The 19,257-nt window shown below is 45.3% G+C and overlaps 1 protein-coding gene across 1 annotated transcript; it reads left to right on the forward strand.

Moving 5' to 3' along the window:
* The first annotated feature begins 5,119 nt into the window (after window positions 1-5,119).
* On the forward strand, window positions 5,120-19,031 carry TRIB1 (tribbles pseudokinase 1). The gene is made up of 3 exons (XM_086966209.1): window positions 5,120-6,189; window positions 11,379-11,671; window positions 16,660-19,031. The coding sequence occupies exons 1-3, from the start codon at window positions 5,869-5,871 to the stop codon at window positions 17,126-17,128; spliced, it is 1,083 nt and encodes a 360-aa protein (XP_086822335.1). The 5' UTR covers window positions 5,120-5,868; the 3' UTR covers window positions 17,129-19,031.
* Window positions 19,032-19,257: the final 226 nt, after the last annotated feature.

Here is a 19,257-nt window from a genome sequence, read left to right on the forward strand (position 1 = left end):
TGTGAGTAGTGCCACGGGTTCCATTCCCCCTAGTAGCCTCTGCTCTAGGGAGAGCCAGGCCGGGGTGTAATCGCTCTTTGGTGATATCCAGTGCAGACCCTGTGCTGCCAAGCAGGCTGTTTGAAAGGTTCTAAAGTTTGTTATGTTCAGACCTCCTAGAGCCTTGGGGAGTCTGAGTTTCTGAAGGCTGATCCTAGGTTTCTAACCTCTCCATAGAAACGTGTTCAGTAGTTTGTCCAGTTTTTTGTGAAAGTCAGGTGTGTTGGTTAGTGGTAGCATGTTGAGCGTGTAGTTGACCATAGGGGTGACCATCATTTTGATGGTCTCAACCCTTCCCCACCATGTAGTGAATCTTGGTGACCATCCCTCTAGTTTCTCCTTTACTTTGTGTAAGATTGCTTGTTCGTTCTGGTCTACTGTGGTCCGCAAGTCTCTCTCGAACAGGAGGCCCAGGTACTTAATGGCTTTCTTCTGCCAGGTTAGACCTGAGGTCCCCAGTACAGTCTTGTTGGTGTGTATGTTCAGTGGTTTGCATTCAGATTTTTCTCTATTAAGTTTGTATCCTGACACTTGTGCAAACTGATCTATGGTGTCCATTAGTGCCTTAATGGATCTATCAGGGTCCTCTGTTACAATGAGGACATCGTCCGCATACGCTGCTAATTTGAAGGATTCTCCCTCTATAGGTATGCCTCTGATGTCTGGGTTTGAACGTATCATGCTCAGTAGGGGTTCAATAGCTAGTAGGAAGAGACCGGGAGATAGCGTGCATCCCTGCCTCGTCCCTCTTTTGAGATCTAGTAGATCTGATGTGCCTCCATTCACTACCACGCGGGCTTTGGGTTCATTGTACAGTGCATTACCATCTTTCTATAGTGTTGGCCTAGTCCGAATTTTTGCATACATTGGTCTAAGTAAGGCCATGACACTCTGTCGAATGCTTTTTCTGCATCAAGGGCGATCATGAACGCCGCGTTGTTGCTTTTGGTCGCGTGGTTAATTACGTGGCATAGCAATCTTTTATTGTCCTGGGACATCCTGTTCTTCAGGTATCCTACTTGCGCGCAGTGTATGAGGGGTGGAAGGTATGTGTTTAGCCTGGTAGCAAGGATCTTGGCGTATATTTTACAGTCAACATTGATAAGTGAGATTGGCCTGTAGTTTTTCGGATGTTGTGTATCTTTGCCTTCTTTTGGGATCACTATAATGTTGGCTTCGGCCATCGACGGCGTCATGCGGCCTTTATGTATACAGCTTGCGAACACTGATGTCATCGCTGGCCTGAGTGTTGCGATGTAGTGTTTGTAGAATTTGGCTGTGAACCCGTCAGGCCCAGGGGCTTTTTTATCTTTCAGGCTTTTGACCGCTCTCTCTATCTCATCTCCAGTTATTTCTGAGTCTAGTATTTCCTTCTGTGTTTCTGACAGTGTTGGAGTTGTGATGCTCCCCAGTAGCTCCTTCCCCCCATCTGCCTTTAGCGTTTCGTCTTTTTTGTATAGCTGTGCGTAAAAGTCTCTGAAAGTGTCTAGTATTCCTTTGTTCGATGTGTGTGATTTGTTCGTGCTGTCCCTGACTGCTGTTATTGTGTGCTGCCTCTGCTTGCCCTTGAGGTATGCCGCAAGTGCTTTACCTGCTCAGTTGGCCGAGCACATGGTTTATTGCTCTATACTTGTTAATCCAGGTACCTGCCCTCTCACTAAGGATCCTGTTTAATTCATACTTTTTCTTTGTTAGGGTTGTGAGGGTGTTCCTGTCCTCTAGGTTGCTTATGTGACCTGCTTCTAGTCTTTTGATTTCGCTTTCTAGGTCGGTTATCCTTTTGTTTCTTTCTTTGTTCTGTCTTCCTTTGATGTTCATTATGGTCCCTCTTACAGTAGCTTTCATTGCGTCCCATAACGTCTCTCTTCCAATGTCTGCTGTGTCATTGTTTGTGAGGTAGTCCTTGAGGGCTAGTTCTATTTCAGTACTGCTGTTAGTGTTTTTGAGAAGGTCATCGTCAAACCTCCACCTTCGTGTTGGGTGCTTGTTGTGTCTGCCCGTTAGAGTTAGGCAGATGTGAGAGTGGTCTGAAATCGCTCTTGGGCCTATCTCCGTGTGCTCTATGAGGTGTGTGTGAGTGTCTGAAATTAGTATATAGTCGATCCTGCTGTATGAGTTGTGTGGATTTGAGTAGAAGGTATATTCCCTCTCATCTGGGTTTTGTAGCCTCCATGGGTCTGCTAGCCTGAGTTTTGAGCAGAGGTTCCGTAGCGGGTTGCCCCTCTGTGTATTTAGGCTCTGTCTTTGTGGGTGTCTGTCTATGGCTGGGTCCAGTACTTGGTTCATGTCGTCAGCTACTATTAGTAGCTCTCCTAAAGGTAGTGCTTCTAGTTCCTTGCCTGTCTGTTCCCAGAATGCCTTATCCTCCGTGTTGGGTCCATAGATGTTTGCTACGTGTATAGGTTCCTCCCCCCTGAGCAAGCTAGTGATTAGTGACCTCCCCTCTTCGTCTCTCTTTGTTTTGAACGGTGTTAGTTTTGACTTTTTACTAAGTATTGTAATGACCCCGTTTTTTTTGTTCTTTGCTGGTGGCCCTATTACGTGACCTATCCATCTTGCCTTTAGGCGGTCTATGTCCTCTTCACCTAGCCTGGTCTCCTGCAGGACATAAATATCACTTTTTAGTTTGGACAGGTGTTCTAGGACTTTCCTTCTTTTAACTGGGTGGTTGAGGCCCTTCACATTCATTGATACTACTCTTATGTCCGTTTTGAGATTGTGGCTCGTGTTGTGTGTCATTTTCCGTTACTGCCTGGCTGGCTTCCAGTTGGGCTCCTACTTATCTTAGTTCTGTGCTTGGTTTCCCTGTCTGCTCTCTCTAGGAAAAGAATAAGGGTGTAGAAGGATAGGAAAAGAAAAGAAAGTGGTATCAACCCATGTGTGTGTACCCCGCACCCCCCTCCCCCCACCTCACCCTCCTCCCCTTCCCCCCCTCCCCCCCTTACTTGCATAGTGGGTGTGCGACAACAAATTTCCTTTGCCCGCAGCTCCCTGAGGTAGATTGGTTGTTGATTCTGAAGTTGTTCATCGTCCTGTTATTTAGTTCTGTTCATTCTCGCTGTGACGGCTTTCTACGCTGCCCGAGGTAGTGTCGTTTAGAGTTCCTTCATTCGAGCTTTGAGGTAGCTATGAGGTTGATGTCGGTGTAATGTTCATTGGCTTAGTCTCTTGGTGTTGAGGTAGTTCCTTGTACTTGAGATCAGGGTAGACTTGTTATAAATAAATATCTTTTTATTTTCATAACAACTTGTGTGGTGTCCTTTCACTTGACGTTCAAGGGGTATATGTGATGGTAAAACAGCTGGCTTAACACGCCCTCTAGAGTTTAGCCTAAAGACTGCTTTTGTCCACGCTACTAGGATAGCTGGTCTATAAGGTTGACTTACAACCAATCAACAATAAGGGTCGTTTGGTATGATACACAGTGATCACTAGAATAGTGAGCACTATATATCAGGCCAACTTCTCACACTGGCTGCCTCGCTTGATTGTGGACACTGTTGTCCTGGAAATTGCCCCCGCTGAGTTCCACCACAAACGCTGTTTACCAAAGCGTCTCCCGCATAGCTGGAGGCGCGAGGCGCAAATGAAGCCCCCGGTGTCAAGGGGGGAGGGGCTTCTGCTCTCGCCGGCTGCCTCGCTGGATTGTGGGCACTGTTGTCCTGGAAATTGCCCCTGCTGAGTTCCACCACAAACTCCGTTTACTGAAGCGTCTCCCGCGTAGCGGGAGGTGCGAGGTGCTAATGAAGCCCCCGGTGTCAAGGAGGAGGGGCTGCTGCTCTCGACGGCTGCCTCGCTGGATTGTGGGCACTGTTGTCCTGGAAATTGCCCCCACTGAGTTCCATCACAAACTCTGTTTACCGAAGCGTCTCGATAGAATTTTCAATCTGGTGGCGAAATCTCTGTTAAAACCCCAGCATCCCTACTTGAATGAAATGTTTTTAAAACAAGCATTAGCAATGCAACAGGTCTTGCATTTACGTGAGTCTGAGCTATTGACATTGCAAATAACAATGCATTGTTATTTACAATTCCAATAGTTTAAACTCGCCTAAACGCGAGACCTTTTGCATTGCAAATGCTTGCTATTTATTTTTATAGCTCGTATTTGCAATGCAATAGGTCTCTCATTTGCGAGAGTTTAAGCTACTGGCTTTGTAAATAACAATGCATTTTATTTATCTGTTTTAAAAACAACACATAAATAAAAAGCATTGCCATTTACAATGCCATTAGCTCAAACTCTCATAAATGCAAGACCTACTGCATTGCAATGGCTTGTTTATTTTGCGAAACGCAAATGTTCTTGCAAAAAGCATTAATACTGTATTTAACCAGAACTAAAACGAGACCAACACTCGTGTAATCCCCTGGAACTTGACCAGTGTTCCTTTGCGTCAGTCGCCGGAGATTTGTTGGGTCAGTCATCGGCAAATAAAGAAAGGCAGGGCAGGTGATTCCAGGAACCGTGCCAGCTCTTCCAGTGAAGTAGTAGAGCTGGAGCTGTCAAACTTCCCAAGAGCCTGTTGCCAGACTATCACAAAGCAGCCATAGTGGAGTAGAACACCTCACGACGCACAAAAGGCTCGGGCAGAAGAACCAACGCGTTTTACGGAGTTTGCAAACAGTTCTGTGGGGTTTTTATTCCTTAATAGGATTTAAAAATAGTCACAGAAAGCCACTTACACCAGTCCTTTAAATTACTAAATGTTTATTTTATAGCTATACATCATCATCTACCTGACGGAAAAAATGCAGTTCTTCTTCGTTATGTCGCATTAATTGAAATAAAGGCGGTGAAACATCGTTTGAGCTGCAAACGAGCGACCAAGGTGTTCTTGTCAAGATGGCTGCGAGCGCAGCGTTTCCCTACAAACCGAAAGTGGAGTCCTTCTTCAGTGTCGCCGAGCCCTGGTGCGCCCCCAGCCGTAGAGGCTGGCTCGCGTCCACCGTCTGCTGTTGCAGCTGGCGGCTGCGGCTTCCTCCAGCGCCCTGGATACGTGTTTGATGATGCAGGGAGGTGATTATGTATTGCACAACCTCCGGGCTGGCGCTTGCATATTTATATATACACACACACACAGAGTGAGTCACAGGAGGGCTGAGCCAGCACTGTGTAATCCCCAGTGAGAGCTGGTGTGGAAGCCTATGACGGGCAGAGCGAGGGGATCCAGCCTCCGCTGCACACACGCCGGCGCTCGCTCTCGCTGCATTCCGTGCACTCTCGCCGCTGCCAGCACTCTCCAGCAGTCTTCGCCGCAGCAGAGTGCATCACCAGAGAAGCTCAACACCTGGAACTGGCCGCGCAAGGAGAATTAAAAAAGCATTTAGAGGATTTATAAATTGAAACCAGGATCTGGACAAGTTGCAAAGCAAACATCTGCCTCGGATACACGTTTAATGAGACTAGTATCTCTAACCTCTGAAGTGAAGCACGGCTCTGCCCCGGGCGCACCAGTATCCTGTGCAGAAGGGGCTGGTGCCTGCACCTGACGCCGGCAGGAGGAGGGCTCTGGCTGCGGTGGGAGGAATGCCCATGCCCCCTGGAGCCTGGCACTCCGAGTGACCTCAGCGCTGCCTTTGAAGGAGAGGGATTCCCACCCTCCCGGCCTCTCTCTGCCTGTGGGAGCAGGGCTCCTCACCCAGAGTTGGAGAGTGGCTTGCTCTGCTGTCGGAGCAGGACTTTGCTTTTTCTAGGTCCTGCTTTTAGGAAAAGTGAATCCTGGGCATTACTTTGTGGAAGGAAGCAGCGCCTTGAAGCCGGTCGGTGAATGCCCAACGAGTCCTAACTACCCCCGCCTCCCCGTCGGCTGGAAGACCACCGCTTCAATGTCTGTCACCCTACAGCACCCGCGGCGGCGGCAACGGGGCCCTGGGGCCTCCCTCTGCCTCCGTGCCCGCTGCCTCAAGAGGCTGGAGAGCGACGAGCCGGCCGCCAAGTGCCCCCGGCTCGCCGAGTGCCCTTCGCCGGACAGCAGCGGCTACCTGGGCTCGTCGCCGCCCAGCCCCCCGTGCCCACTGGGCACCACCGAGGTGAGCTGCCACCAGGGGCCCACCCGCATCGCCAACTACCTGCTGCTGCAGCCGGACGGGCGGGAGAGCGTCTGCCGGGCGGTGGAGCTGCACACGGGCGAGGAGCTGCAGTGCAAGGTGAGAGCAAGCATAGACTGAACGACTCAAGCATAACTCGTAATCTGTGTGGAAAGCGCCCTGACGCCCGCGCCTGATCTCGGCGCTGTAGATACATGTCAGCAAATATTGGATGTCTTTTGTTTGAACAGTAATGTCATAAATATGAACTATGATAATTAAGTAGTCATAGGAAAAAAATGCAACCTATCTGAAACAGCAGCTGTTTATATTAATTGGAAGGGCTTGCTGTTTTCCCAGCTCCCGTCAAAGCATGCTAAAGTAGAGTTTCTCAAGTGTGTGTGTACGAGGTGTGCAATGAGCATACAGGTGTATTGAGTGGAAGGGCATTACACTTTTGATGGTCTGCTGCGTGTTTACGCACGTTGCATGGAAGGCTACAGATGGGCAATCCCCGTTTCTTTTTGTGGTAACGAGGAGCCTAAGTAAAGGGTTTCCTGCCTGGCTGCAATGCTTCACAGCCTGATGCAGACTCGTCACCGCACACCCCACCCGGCAGGCAGTCTGGCATCCTGCACGCGGTCATTCTCACTAGTCGACACTCACGCAACGTGCATTGCACCTCTAGGGCATATTGGCGCTGAGTAATAGAGGCTATTTGTTACTCAGCTCAGTGGTACTCATTTATCCACCCCAAGTCTGTGACCATGAAGTCAAAGACAGATTCATGGAATGGATTCATTAGTCCACTGATCCGCAAGACCCAGCCTCGCATGTATTTCTCGCCTTCGAAGGCATCCATCCCCTGCCCAAAATGCCAGATCTTTGCCATTCACTTCATTTGTGTCACCCTGTCTGCAATCCTTCCAAAAACTATTGAACTCTATTGAATTAAGGGGGATCACCTGCGCTAAAACTGGACCCCCTCACCGTGGGTATTAAATATACTGAGTTCTGAGAGCAATTCCCTCGTGCGCTCTAAAAAGTACACCCGGGGTGCCATTCATAGACGTGGTCCCTTAATAGTAGCGGGATGACTCAGTGAGCTAAACGCTCCCCGCTGAAGAATGCTTTCAAGGTCGCAAGTACATATTATTGCTGCTCAGGCTCAGCCTTCCATCCTTAGGAGGTCGGCTTGGACTGATCAGTAGCAACGTGTCAATTATAGTTTAGAAACGGCAGGAGTGTATAATGTATCACTGTATAAGTAAGTTATTGTTTATTAGATTAAGTCTCTCTGCACCTGTATTTAGCAAGGTGCCACTGTGAAGATCGAGCTACGTGCTGAAAAGTGGTAATTTATTATTTCTGCAGATTTTTTTTTTTACAATGTGTTGTTACCTTTTTGCCAGTGCAGCGCTTAACATACATCATATTTTTATTGGAACAAGAACACCTCCATCATGTTAGAGTACGAATAGAACAGTGCTGTCTATGGGGGGTCCGGTTGAGCCGGATTGTAGAAACCAGGATGTGATTGGATTGGGGGGGAAGGGTGGGGGTGGCGTGGGCTGGAAATATTTAATTGGGAAACTACTAGACAGCACACTGGTCTGTTGGTTTTTAAATATTGTCATTACACAGACATTCACATTCCATATATTTGAATTTTCAGAGTGATGAAGTGTTCACACATGTATTATTACAATGCCAAATTTGAGGCCTAGACCAGACACGTTATCACTAGACCAATCTCCCCCTCCCCCCAGACCCCCATGTGCCGGATCCCCTGTCGCGGAAAATCCAGCGACAGCTTGTATACTTCCATGTCCTATGACAAAGCACCTACAGAGAAACTCATGTACGGCTGAAACCCCCTCAGCAAAATAGAGAGCCTGTGATCGGGTCTCAGGGACACCCGAGAACGAAGGGACACCATGTGTCATTTGTTGGTGGCCTAATTTTTTTAATAGTGTGAGTCTGTTGCTTTCATCGGATTACTCCACATGGCAGCAACTTCAGGGCTATGCTGACATCAGCCATTATAATATGGTGAATAGGCTTGGAGTCTAGATTTACAGGTAGAACGGGCAGTAATGCAAGTATATAACATAAATGAAATCTTAATTTGAATCCAACTTCTGACACAGAAAATGTTAAATTGCCAAAGGGATTGTGTTGACCTTGACAGAGATTCACTTGAGTTTGTAATGTGCGAAATACAAGTGAACAGAACAGATACATTTGGTGTAGCTCTTTACCACCATAACAAACCTTAATCGTGGGATATCGTACACATTACCTCCGTGGTTATTCCTTTACCTTAGAAAACAAGTGAATAGTCCCAGAGTATCACCAGTCTTGTGAGTGCTCTATACCTGCTCTGATACATCAAGGTACTGAGCAGGGCCTGATACTCCAGGCAGTGTGCGCAGATGCCCAGTCAGCAGGGAGAGGGTCATTCCTGGGGAAGGTAGCTTTTTTGGCCTTCCCTGTGACAGCACTTCGGACCTCTGGTATTTCTTGTTGACATCCGCTGCTAGGCAGCGAGGGTGTAACAGCCAGTGGTTATTTGTGGCAGCAGGGGGTCCGCCGCAAGCGGCCGTCATCTGATGGGCAGTCGTGGTTATTTTGTGCAGTGCATTTGTGTCGGTGTTAGATTACCACTTTTCTTTCTACTCCATACCACATCTCTTCCCTCAGCCGTTTTCTGCGAGTGGTTCCACTGTGCTGTTGCAACATGTTAACCATGGTGCCCGAGGCGACCTGGCTGCTGCCTCAGGGGGGGCCTCTGTGACAAAAAAAATCTCCATCTTGAATTCCTAGAGATTTTGCAGTATTTTTATAGCGCTTACTACTCTACCCCTATGTGGGTCACTGAAGCGCTTACCTGCAAACTACATCATCTGTGGTGTGTGGCTGGAAAGGTGCTGTCTTTGTTTTGATCCTGTGTTGGAAATGTTTCTGTGTGGTGTGTGATGGCCACCGATGTGCAGTGATCATGTTATGGGACACAGCGGTTAGAAGTATGGTGGATGAAGAGCTGTAAGAGAAAGATGCGTAGTTTGTGTGTTTCAGATAGCTAGAAGCTCTGTACCTACCCATATGGTATTTCTTATGACCATAGTCTATATAGATGGTTACTGCACTGGGTTGCCGAGCTGATATTTTGTTTAAAATGTAAGGTCCCGAGCAGGTGGCCCATAAACAAGTGCATTGCATGCTGGTACTGCATACTTAATGCATATTTTATTTCAAGGAACACATCCTGTAGGAGACATAGCTGTAAATACCGTGGTGAGAGTGCACACTGCATCCCATTTTGTTTCATCTTCTGGAGTGTGAGACCTAGCGCCGTTATTGGAAGTAAGAAGTAAAATGAAAATTGATATTGCAAACATAAGGTAGTTTGAGGTAATGGATTCCGGTATCTGCAACGCTATGACTGTGCTTTGCTTAGAGACCTCCTTCTCAAACTGAGGCGTGGGCAGTGCATGTTAGAGGTCAGTATTTTATAGTGGTGTCTTGCAGCCAGTCATGTCTGCCCACCAGCAGTGACATTGCCACAAGCCAATCCCCATGGCAGCCCGCACATGAGATGTGGGAGGCTATGGCACTGCTTTTAACACCCACAACGTGTATGCAGTCTATGGTAAACTCCAGTTGTTTAGTATCCCCACGATAAAATGTCCCGTCTCAGTTAATAAGAGTGAAAGGTCATTTACGAAATATTGATTCTAGGAAAATCATATTTTTTACAGAAATTAAGATGAGACTTTTGGGCGTTATCCGTTTTAGCACTCCATTATAATAATGGGACCCTTTTTCAACTATTATGAGAACTTTTCTTGAAATGACAGCGGGAAGAAATAATATATGAATAACAACAAGAAGTGATATTAAAGTCATCGTAACTTATTAGATCACAAGGGTTTCCAGAGATTGTTCGAAGCAGTACAGCCGTCACCCAACAGGAATGTCAGTTAAACTCTTCCGCCTTTAGTGAAAGGCAGCTTTTTAAGCACATTTCTGGTAACCGTGACACGCGTTTCGCAATCTAGGGTTTGTCGTAAACACCTTTTACCTTTCCCCCGAGTGAGGAACGTGCGTCCGCTGCTGCCACCTACTGGCGTCTCAGAAGAAGGTGCTTTGAACTTGCTTCACCCTTGATGAATGGAATTATTGACACACTACACATTGCGCAAGGTGCATTTGTGAGTAATGCTGAATCGTCTTTCATTTACACCTTGCGAAAAGGCCGCTTTCATCGTAACTGGAAATACTCAGAATAATACGCAGACTTTAAGTTAAACTACACCCTGTTCGCATGAGTTAAAAGGAAATGCTAGGACTTGTGATAGTACCAGGAGATGTTGTCTAGTGACTATGGGCCATATGTATCAACACATTTCCCCATAGACACAGAATGGGCAAAACCCTTTGATACATCTGGCCCTTAGTTGATTTGATTTATACATTTATAAAGCGCACGTATGCCCAAGGGCGTCTTGGCGTTGAGTTAAATGCAGAAAGTCTGGAGCTACTGGTGACAAAGAGGTCTAACTAAATGCAAAGAGCCACGTCTTTACGGCCTTCCTGAATAATAGCAGCTAGGAGCTAATTTTTATTGAGAGTGGTAGTTGGTTCCAAGTTTTAGCTGTTTGCAATAGAAAGCTTGTGTGTCCCCCCCCCCCCCATATTAATTGCTTGAAAAGCTTTAACCGAAGGTTTGAATCCCTAGTTTCTGACTTTCCCAAGAATTGTGGACCAGTCACTTTATTTCCGTGACTCAACTGTAAATATTTACAATGTGAAAGTAAAAAAGCAGTGTAGTCTCAAATATATGTTCTCATGCTCCTTTCTAAAACCACTCCTCCAAAGAAACACACGCACAACCCCTCCCCACCCCCTTCATTTTCCGCTATAGAACTCTTCGTGTTTGAGAGGCCCCTGAAGTACAAATGTGTACTGTAAAAGAGTATGCTGGTTTAGGAACCAGGTCGGATTTTTCGCAAAAATTGCACATGTATTAGCCTTTTCAAACATTTGCTTAGCATTTGAATGCACAGATCAGCGAGTTTGTCCCCTTAGGTATTTTTTAAATTCTGTTCAATTTAAAGGACCAGCAACAATATCACTCATTGTGAAGTAGACCAATCCCTTTATAGTCAGGAAAATCCATTTTGTGCCCAGCTTTCTGGAGTGCTGCCTTGAGGTGGGTTCTCATCAATGCTTGAGGTTGCTAAAATAATTCCTTTAAGGATAAGTCATGCTAAACATACCTTTCTTTTGTTTTCTTTCTTTCATAGGTGTTCCCCTTAAAGCACTACCAGGACAAAATAGTGCCCTACCTTCAGCTGCCCTGGCATAGCAATATCACCGGCATAGTGGAGGTCATTGTGGGTGAAAGCAAGGCCTATGTCTTCCTTGAGAAGGACTTTGGAGACATGCACTCTTACGTACGGCGCTGCAAGCGCCTCGGCGAGGAGGAGGCGGCCCATCTCTTCAAGCAGATCGTCTCTGCCGTTGCCCATTGCCACCAGTCCGCTGTTGTCCTTGGAGACCTCAAACTAAGAAAATTTGTTTTTTCTAATGAAGAACGGTAAGGCATCACACTTATCCACAGTACACTGTATACTGGAAATATTCCTAAAGTCACAATCCTCACTAATTTTCTTCTTGTATAGGACTGTCCATTGGACAACCAGCTATTGTGGTCTTAAAACACAGTTAAAGGTTGTGGTGATGGCTGCATACAGCCTTTCCTTCTTCCTTATGTTTATTGTCCAGTTACCGGAATCCTTGGCTAGCATGTCAAGGACCCTAACTAGTGATCATCTGACACTTGTCCCCTATATGTTATATTAGTGGGGTGTTTTGTTTCACATACTGCAATAGTCTGAAATCCACATGTTTTGGCCATGACAATCTGTATGAATTATCAATTTACAGTCTTAAAAAACAGATGGATAAAGAGTATATTTGGCCCATTTTTCTCTTATTGTTCTGACACATTTGTTGAAGCTACTACACACAATGCTTGACCGTTGATTTGGTGCTCTTGTGAGTTTTTTTGTGTGTGTGTGTGTTGTAAAAAAACTTTTGTTAGGATAAATCCTCCCGAAAAGGATGCTCGCCGATAAGGTTGGAAACGTGCCTCTTGTCTTCAACAATTCCGATAAATTATTTTGCAATAACTGTTTCTGACGTCACCCTCTGGGTTGCTAAATATTTAAGTTTCCAGTACACCTGCCTTGCTGTGATTATGTGTTCTTGGTGGTATTGCACCACTGGTAGCTGGGGATTAGGCGCCCACTGATAAGATACCGTAGAGCTTTCCTGGGGTGGCGCAGAAAGCCTTCTCTGGGTAAATAAATGTGTTTGGTGACCCTATATGCGTGCACCAAATGGACCACGAGGACGCAGAATCCTGAAATGAAGGCCTCAATTTGCATATGGAGTTAGTCTGCTCTGACATAGTAAGTGTAACACTGCACGGGGAAGACTGCTGCTGGTTGTGATGACCTGATTCAGTGTGACATGCAAGCAGTGTTTGAATACTGCGTAGCTGGCTTGGAGTTCAATGTCATGGGTGACACCTTAAGGCGGACCCGGCTTTCAAACTGGCAGCTTTGCATGCTGGGATTTTTAAATTGCAAAACTACTTGACATTAAACCCAAAGCGCTGTTGACCAGAAGCCAGAACTGACTGAAGCTTTCACACAGTATATGAGATCACTTGGCACCTATTCTCCTATTGGACCAATCCTTCCAAACTCATACAAGGGAGTGTGTAATGGGGGTAGAGCGCCAAAGCAGTGGGAGCTCAGTTATTCTATTAAAACATGTTTCTGAGAAAGAGTAAGGGGTTTGTGACATAACCTCCCAGCAGATCTGGCAAAGATAAAAATGCAAGTTCATTTCAAAAGTCCTGACCCTGACACAATTGTATTAGTAAATCTAGCCAATCCGGGGGCGAGCTGGAGACCCGGTAGAGGGTTGTGTTGAGGTAGTTGGGGAGCAGCTGGAGACCCAGTAGAGGGTTGTGTTGAGGTAGTCGGGGAGAATTGCTGACCATATGAAGTGTTGGGGTAGTCAGGGAGAGCCAGACCAGACGAAGCCTTGCGTTGAGTGTAGTCAGGGCCTCTGGCAGTCTAGAAGGGCGCGGCAGCATTGGCCTGCGTCACTTTATCATTCTATGGGAAACCTGACTGCTTGTTTCACAATTTTGCTTCTAGCAGGACCTTTGTTTTCACTGTTCACTCCCTCATTGCGATGTGCTAGTTTCTTAGAAAGTGACTCACGCTTCAGAGGGACACACCTGTAGAATACCTCTCTCTCTGGCTTTGGTCTGTATAGTTTGCTAGAAAAGGGAACCATCACAGGTGCACTCTTCCAGGACTTCCTGTTGTAAATATCATTTTCTGAACCCAAACAAATACCCAAAGACCCATTAGGAGCCAAGCAGAGCGCGAAACACGGATGCAGATTGTTTTTGTGTGCATCTTTATGCATGAGGGCGGTGTCCCATTTTATGGTTCGTGTTAACAGTAGCAGAAAGTTGCTGTTAATTCTAAACGCAAAGTAAAAATAACATGGCAACAGCGTGTGCAAAACAGGCACAAAAGCATTTGCATGGATTAATCCAAATTTTTTGTTCCACACTTAGGTGTAAAAACATGAAAACCCCCTGTATTTTTCAGCAGCCTCTAACTGAGGCTTATTTCAAAAGATCATAAAGGTTTTAAATCAGATTTTGCCCTTGTTTGTATAATATAAACTCATTATTTGCCTGCCTGTTGCATAGGTATTAAGTATTTATCTGATGTCAACCTTTACATTCTCTCCAAAACACTTTTTTTGTACATATCACTCGCATAGAATAGATTTTTATTTTATAGTTTTTTTAAGCACTATGGCATGATGCATACTAGAGTCAGTGGTGCCGCAAAAGAGGCGTTCATGTTTGCACAGTTACCAGTGTTATTTAAGGTTTCTTGGCTAAGGTTCATACCAGGAATTTAGTCATATAAAGATGACGTACATAGTAGCAAACACAAACAAGGAATGCATTGCCTTTGTTAGAAGAATCACATTAACTGCGCTACTTCTAGAAGGACAGGAAGTGGAGCAGGCGCTATTGACAATTTGCGTTGCCACTTGCATTTGATAATCGCAGTCTGTGTCTGAAGGTTACGTGCTCCTGATACTAGGGCTATGTAAATCCTTTTTTTTAATGTTGACACATTTCTGTCAAGTTCAAGGAGTTTGCCATACATGGAGCTTTTTTCTTTCTTTGCTTCCCTCCTTGCGTCTTTGTTCTGCATTTCTGGAGATTATTTTCCCCGTATCGACAGATAATTTTCACTCTGATCACACCATAGCAAATCTACGCAGATGGGTCTTTCTTTGCACATTTACTTTTTATGTCGTACATTTTGGCAAATTCACTGTTTGTGGTCAGATGCAGGAAAGCGAAAAGCTTTCCAACGTTGTTACAAAACTTCCATACAATTTCGAGAAGTTCGCGAAAGATAAAAAATATCTTGGCGACGTCCTACAGCTCCACTTTTGGAGATTAGAAATGATTCTATTCGCGGGCGAGATGGAGGCGTCTGGGCACTGTTCTTCCATGGAAATGTGAACTGTACCTATTTAGCAGTTTGTGTCAGGCGCACACACGCTCGCGTACTTTTACGCATTTACGCTCGCATACTTTTACGCAGAAGTTGGCTGTGCTGAAGGGTGTGGGATAAACGGAAACATGCCTCGTACTTAACAGCGTGCTTAATGGTCTATCGCATTAGGGGGGTGCTCTTTCAGAGCGGGCACTGCGCGCCAATAGTGTCACGCGCACCCCCTTTTGTAACCGAGAGGTGCCTGGGGGGTGGTTAAGCAATCGCCCACTTGACGTTTTGTCTTTGTAACCCGCACAGGTGCCGGCATTGACGCGCCGCCGCTCGTTGGCGCGAGGCAGCAGGCTCAGCTTGAGTCATATTTTCCGTTTACAGTGAGGGTTTTGCATGGCAGAAGGTCACCCTGCAGGGAGGTATTTTTAACCCCTCCGGTTCCGCCAGGAATGGCTGGCTGTATGTGCTTTCACCGAGCCGTGAGTCACCGAGTTATAAACGCGTTCAGTCGAATTCACCTGCTGCTGACTCCTGCACTGAAACTTTTATTATGGGATTTAAGCACATATCGAGTGAAAGCCCTGGACCTAGGTAACGCCTATGGTGACTATATTAAACTATAGCATAATATTAATGTAAACCGGCCATGCCTCTCTTGCTCAAATCGATTTCACGGGTACGTTATCATTTAAACTTGGAAAATACCATGAAGCATGCAGAACAACTAGAGAAGGGGTCTGGATACATTCTCAATTTCTCAAAGCCCTATCCCTCTGACACACACCAGCCCACTCCCTCCACACCTGCCTTCAAACATTACAACAAACACCTTGTTAAGGCATAGCTCAGATTAGGAATCGCCCCCTTCTTATAAATTCAATCTCTTTACCATAGTTGGGGTCCATTACTCCCACTATTCCCAGCCCTCTCTCCATCCCATCTTTCAGTATTAAGAAACACTGTCTGACATTCTGTTCAACTTGAACATGTCATCAGTAGATACACCTTCCTCAAGGACCGTGCGGCACAGAAAAACACATCTCAAACTACAATCTACTACGTTTAAAAGACTTAACAACCACAGTGATAGAGGTAATGAGTGCCACATTTAGGACATTTTTTTAGACCCTTTTTTGACATTGCAGACGCCATTATCACAAGCAATATTGTAGGTAGGTTGCTCTTTATTGTTGTTACACAGCCAGTAATTGGAAAGTATAAAAAAGAAAGATGGCCTACGAGATAACACTGATGAATAAGTAACATCATGTCTTGTGAGTCTTTGAAATGATATCTAATGGGCTCAATAAATTGCCACACAGCCTTCTATGAAACCAGCAAGACCACAAATGATTTCTACCTAACAGCTTCCAAAAATGCTGCCATACTTAAACATGCGTCTTAAAGAATAAGAGCTAGGAGCGGCTTTATCTCCGCCCATGCAGACACGTAATACATTATGCTTTTGGCCCAATCAGCACGGCTGCCATTTCACTAAAATACCAGCTGTGGCATTATGCATCCTTTGACCTCTGGTGACATCACAAGGTTGACTGCTAGTCCCACCCATAACACTATCATCAGCCATCATGTGCTACTGAGGGGCTAAGGAAAAGGCATGGAGAGTTAACCACAGAAATCCGAGTTCATGATGATGGATTCTTGACCCATGGTAGCAAGGGCGGTGCCAAGGGTACCAGAGGACAAGCCAGGTGTAGCACCAAGAAAAAAAGAGGAATGAAAAGTTATAAAGCAAAATATAGTGGCGCATTTAACAGATTCTTTTTCCTCTTTAGTGCTGTCCGCAGTGTTATATATTTTCTATTATTTTGCTATTGAACTGTATCCATCGCTGCACTTTTTGATTATTCACTTTGGTCCAGTGTTTGATGGAGAGTGTGTATGACAGACGACATTGCCTTCCCTTTTAATCATTCCATCTTCCCTTTGTATTTTGCAGGAGTCGGCTGCGATTAGAAAGCTTGGAAGACACCCACATCATAAAAGGGGGAGACGATGCCCTCTCAGACAAACATGGATGTCCGGCCTATGTCAGCCCCGAAATCTTGAACACGACAGGGACCTACTCAGGGAAGTCGGCCGACGTTTGGAGCTTGGGGGTGATGCTCTACACTCTCCTGGTGGGTCGCTACCCCTTCCATGACTCTGACCCCAGTGCCTTGTTTTCTAAAATCCGTAGGGGACAGTTCTGCATACCCGACCACGTCTCGCCTAAAGCGAGGTGCCTCATCCGCTCATTGCTGAGGCGGGACCCCTCGGAGAGACTGGCGGCCTCTGAGATTTTGCTTCACCCCTGGTTTGAAGCGGTCTTGGAGTCGGGAAGCATCGATCGCAGCACTGAAAACTCTGCCCAGGTTGTCCCAGACCACCACATTGACACAGACGACATCAGCTCTTTCTTCTGTTAGTCTCTACAACCCTGTCAAAGTGCATTTCCAGTACGTTTTAGCTCATAGATTCTAAATCAAGGACATGTGGACTAATTTGCAGTCTTAAAACCATGAAAACAACAACATTTTGATCTCAATATCACGCATGGCAATAGGGAGCTGCCAGTCCCTCTTCGTTGTCCACCACCTTCTTTAAAAAAAAACCCTCAAAAAACAGCACATAAGTGGGTCTTATTTCGTTGAAGAAAGGCGGGAATGTTTTGTGTTTTGAAATGCTTTTAAGTGTCTATGAAATTTTATTGTAGCACTCGGAGTTCAAAAGTAGCTGACATTAAAAGTCTGCAATGTAGATCCTGACTGGTGCTGGAGAGGAGGCCCGTGCTCAGTTGGCACACCCTCTGCACGGCAGCTCAACAAGCACAATGAGTCAACTTCCACGGCCCCCAAAAGGTTATTCTCAATCTTTGTTCCGTTGTAACCTGATGTTTGGTTTGAAACAGTTTGCTTCTATTTTGCAATTAACAGGTCTTTGTAAGGAATGTGATTTCGAATGTTAAGAAACCCAGGTCAAAGTGTGGGTAAAACCTTGCATGCATCTGCAGTGGAGTGTAGCTGTGGCAGGGTCTGTGTTCCACTTCTGGGTGGAAGGCCCCCCAACATACTACTTGGGGATGATGAGAAATTGCATGACCGGATTGTGGAATATTTTGTTCCATCAGATGACAGAAAGATCGCAGTGAAATGCACGATCTCTAACTGGCGCGTGGTTCCTCATTTTTCTATTTTTAAAGCAGGGGCTTCTTAGGTTTCCTATGCCAGAAGGTGCCAATTTGCTGGGGTAGTCCATTACGACCCTGGAGTGTTCATTCCACACCCTGACTGTTTTGTCTATCAACCCACACTTCGTGTCTCTTGATCTCACGCTTGCTGGTTCTTATTCAGTTCTGCTTTCTCTCTTTTCCCCACCATTTGCCTGAACATCTGTCCGAGGCTGATCAATGGGTTACACCTTGGACTATATTGTGTGGAAATATCGTCTGACATAAATATGGTGCCATAAATTGTTCACAAAAATATCTTCCCATTAGTTGTAGATTTTCTATCATTAATCCTAATGTGATATTTTTGTAGGCATTATTTAGAACGCAATATTTATATAGGATGACATTCTATTTCAACACTCTATCAATGACTCTTTTAACTCATCCTCTTGCAGGCTGTAGCTATACACAGCCTAGGCCCTTATAATTTGTGTATATTGAAGCACCCTTTCTCTTCTACACTTACATCATAATGTTTCCATGTCCTGTTGTCAATCCCTAGGAACCAGTAAGGATTCTGTAGCTAAAGTCTCTGGCCTTTTGTTGATGATGTCCAAACGATTTTGTTCATTGTCAGACCTTCCAGTCATGCACCACACCAAAATCTGACGAAGCATAGTTGTTTTCATGAATACAGAGTATAAAAACACCTGCAACGTTAGTTAAGTTCTACATGTATTAAACGGGTAATGTTGTACTTCTCTGAACTACAGCTTAACGACAATGCAATGACAGCTTTGCACGCTACTTTCATGCATTGTGAAAAAAATGCCATGCATACCTCGTGTATTGTGTACTTTGTACATACACCGTTTGTTTAATTGTTATGTGCGATTTACTGTATTTTTGGAACAGCAAGGAACCCTTCTGTCATCCAGTGAACTGTGAGAATCAACAAGGAGAGAGCAACTCCTTTGCACTAAGACCTCACAGTTGTTCCAAATTTGTATCTGTGATACACTGTATGCTTGTATATAAGGGCAGCATACGTCTGCTGGCAAATACTAAAACACTATGTCAGACATATAAAAATGTATATATGAGAAAACCTAATTGAGGTTCAGATTGTAAATATTTTAATAAATATGGATCCGTTAATATTTCTCTAGTTGTTTTGTAGTTTCTGCTTTGAGGAATATATGTACGTATATGTGTGTGTGTGTGTGTGTGTGTGTATAGATATATTACAACTGATTCTAACTTTCTTTCTTTCTACAGAATACATATATATTATATATTTCACTGAAAAAAACAGACAGGGACGTTATAGTTAGGCTCAGATTTCACTCGTACAAAACCAGTGAAATTCAGCAGGTATAGTTACGT

The sequence above is a fragment of the Lissotriton vulgaris genome, chromosome 4_1, assembly GCF_964263255.1.
Source record: "Lissotriton vulgaris chromosome 4_1, aLisVul1.2, whole genome shotgun sequence".
Classification (NCBI taxonomy): Eukaryota; Metazoa; Chordata; class Amphibia; order Caudata; family Salamandridae; genus Lissotriton; species Lissotriton vulgaris.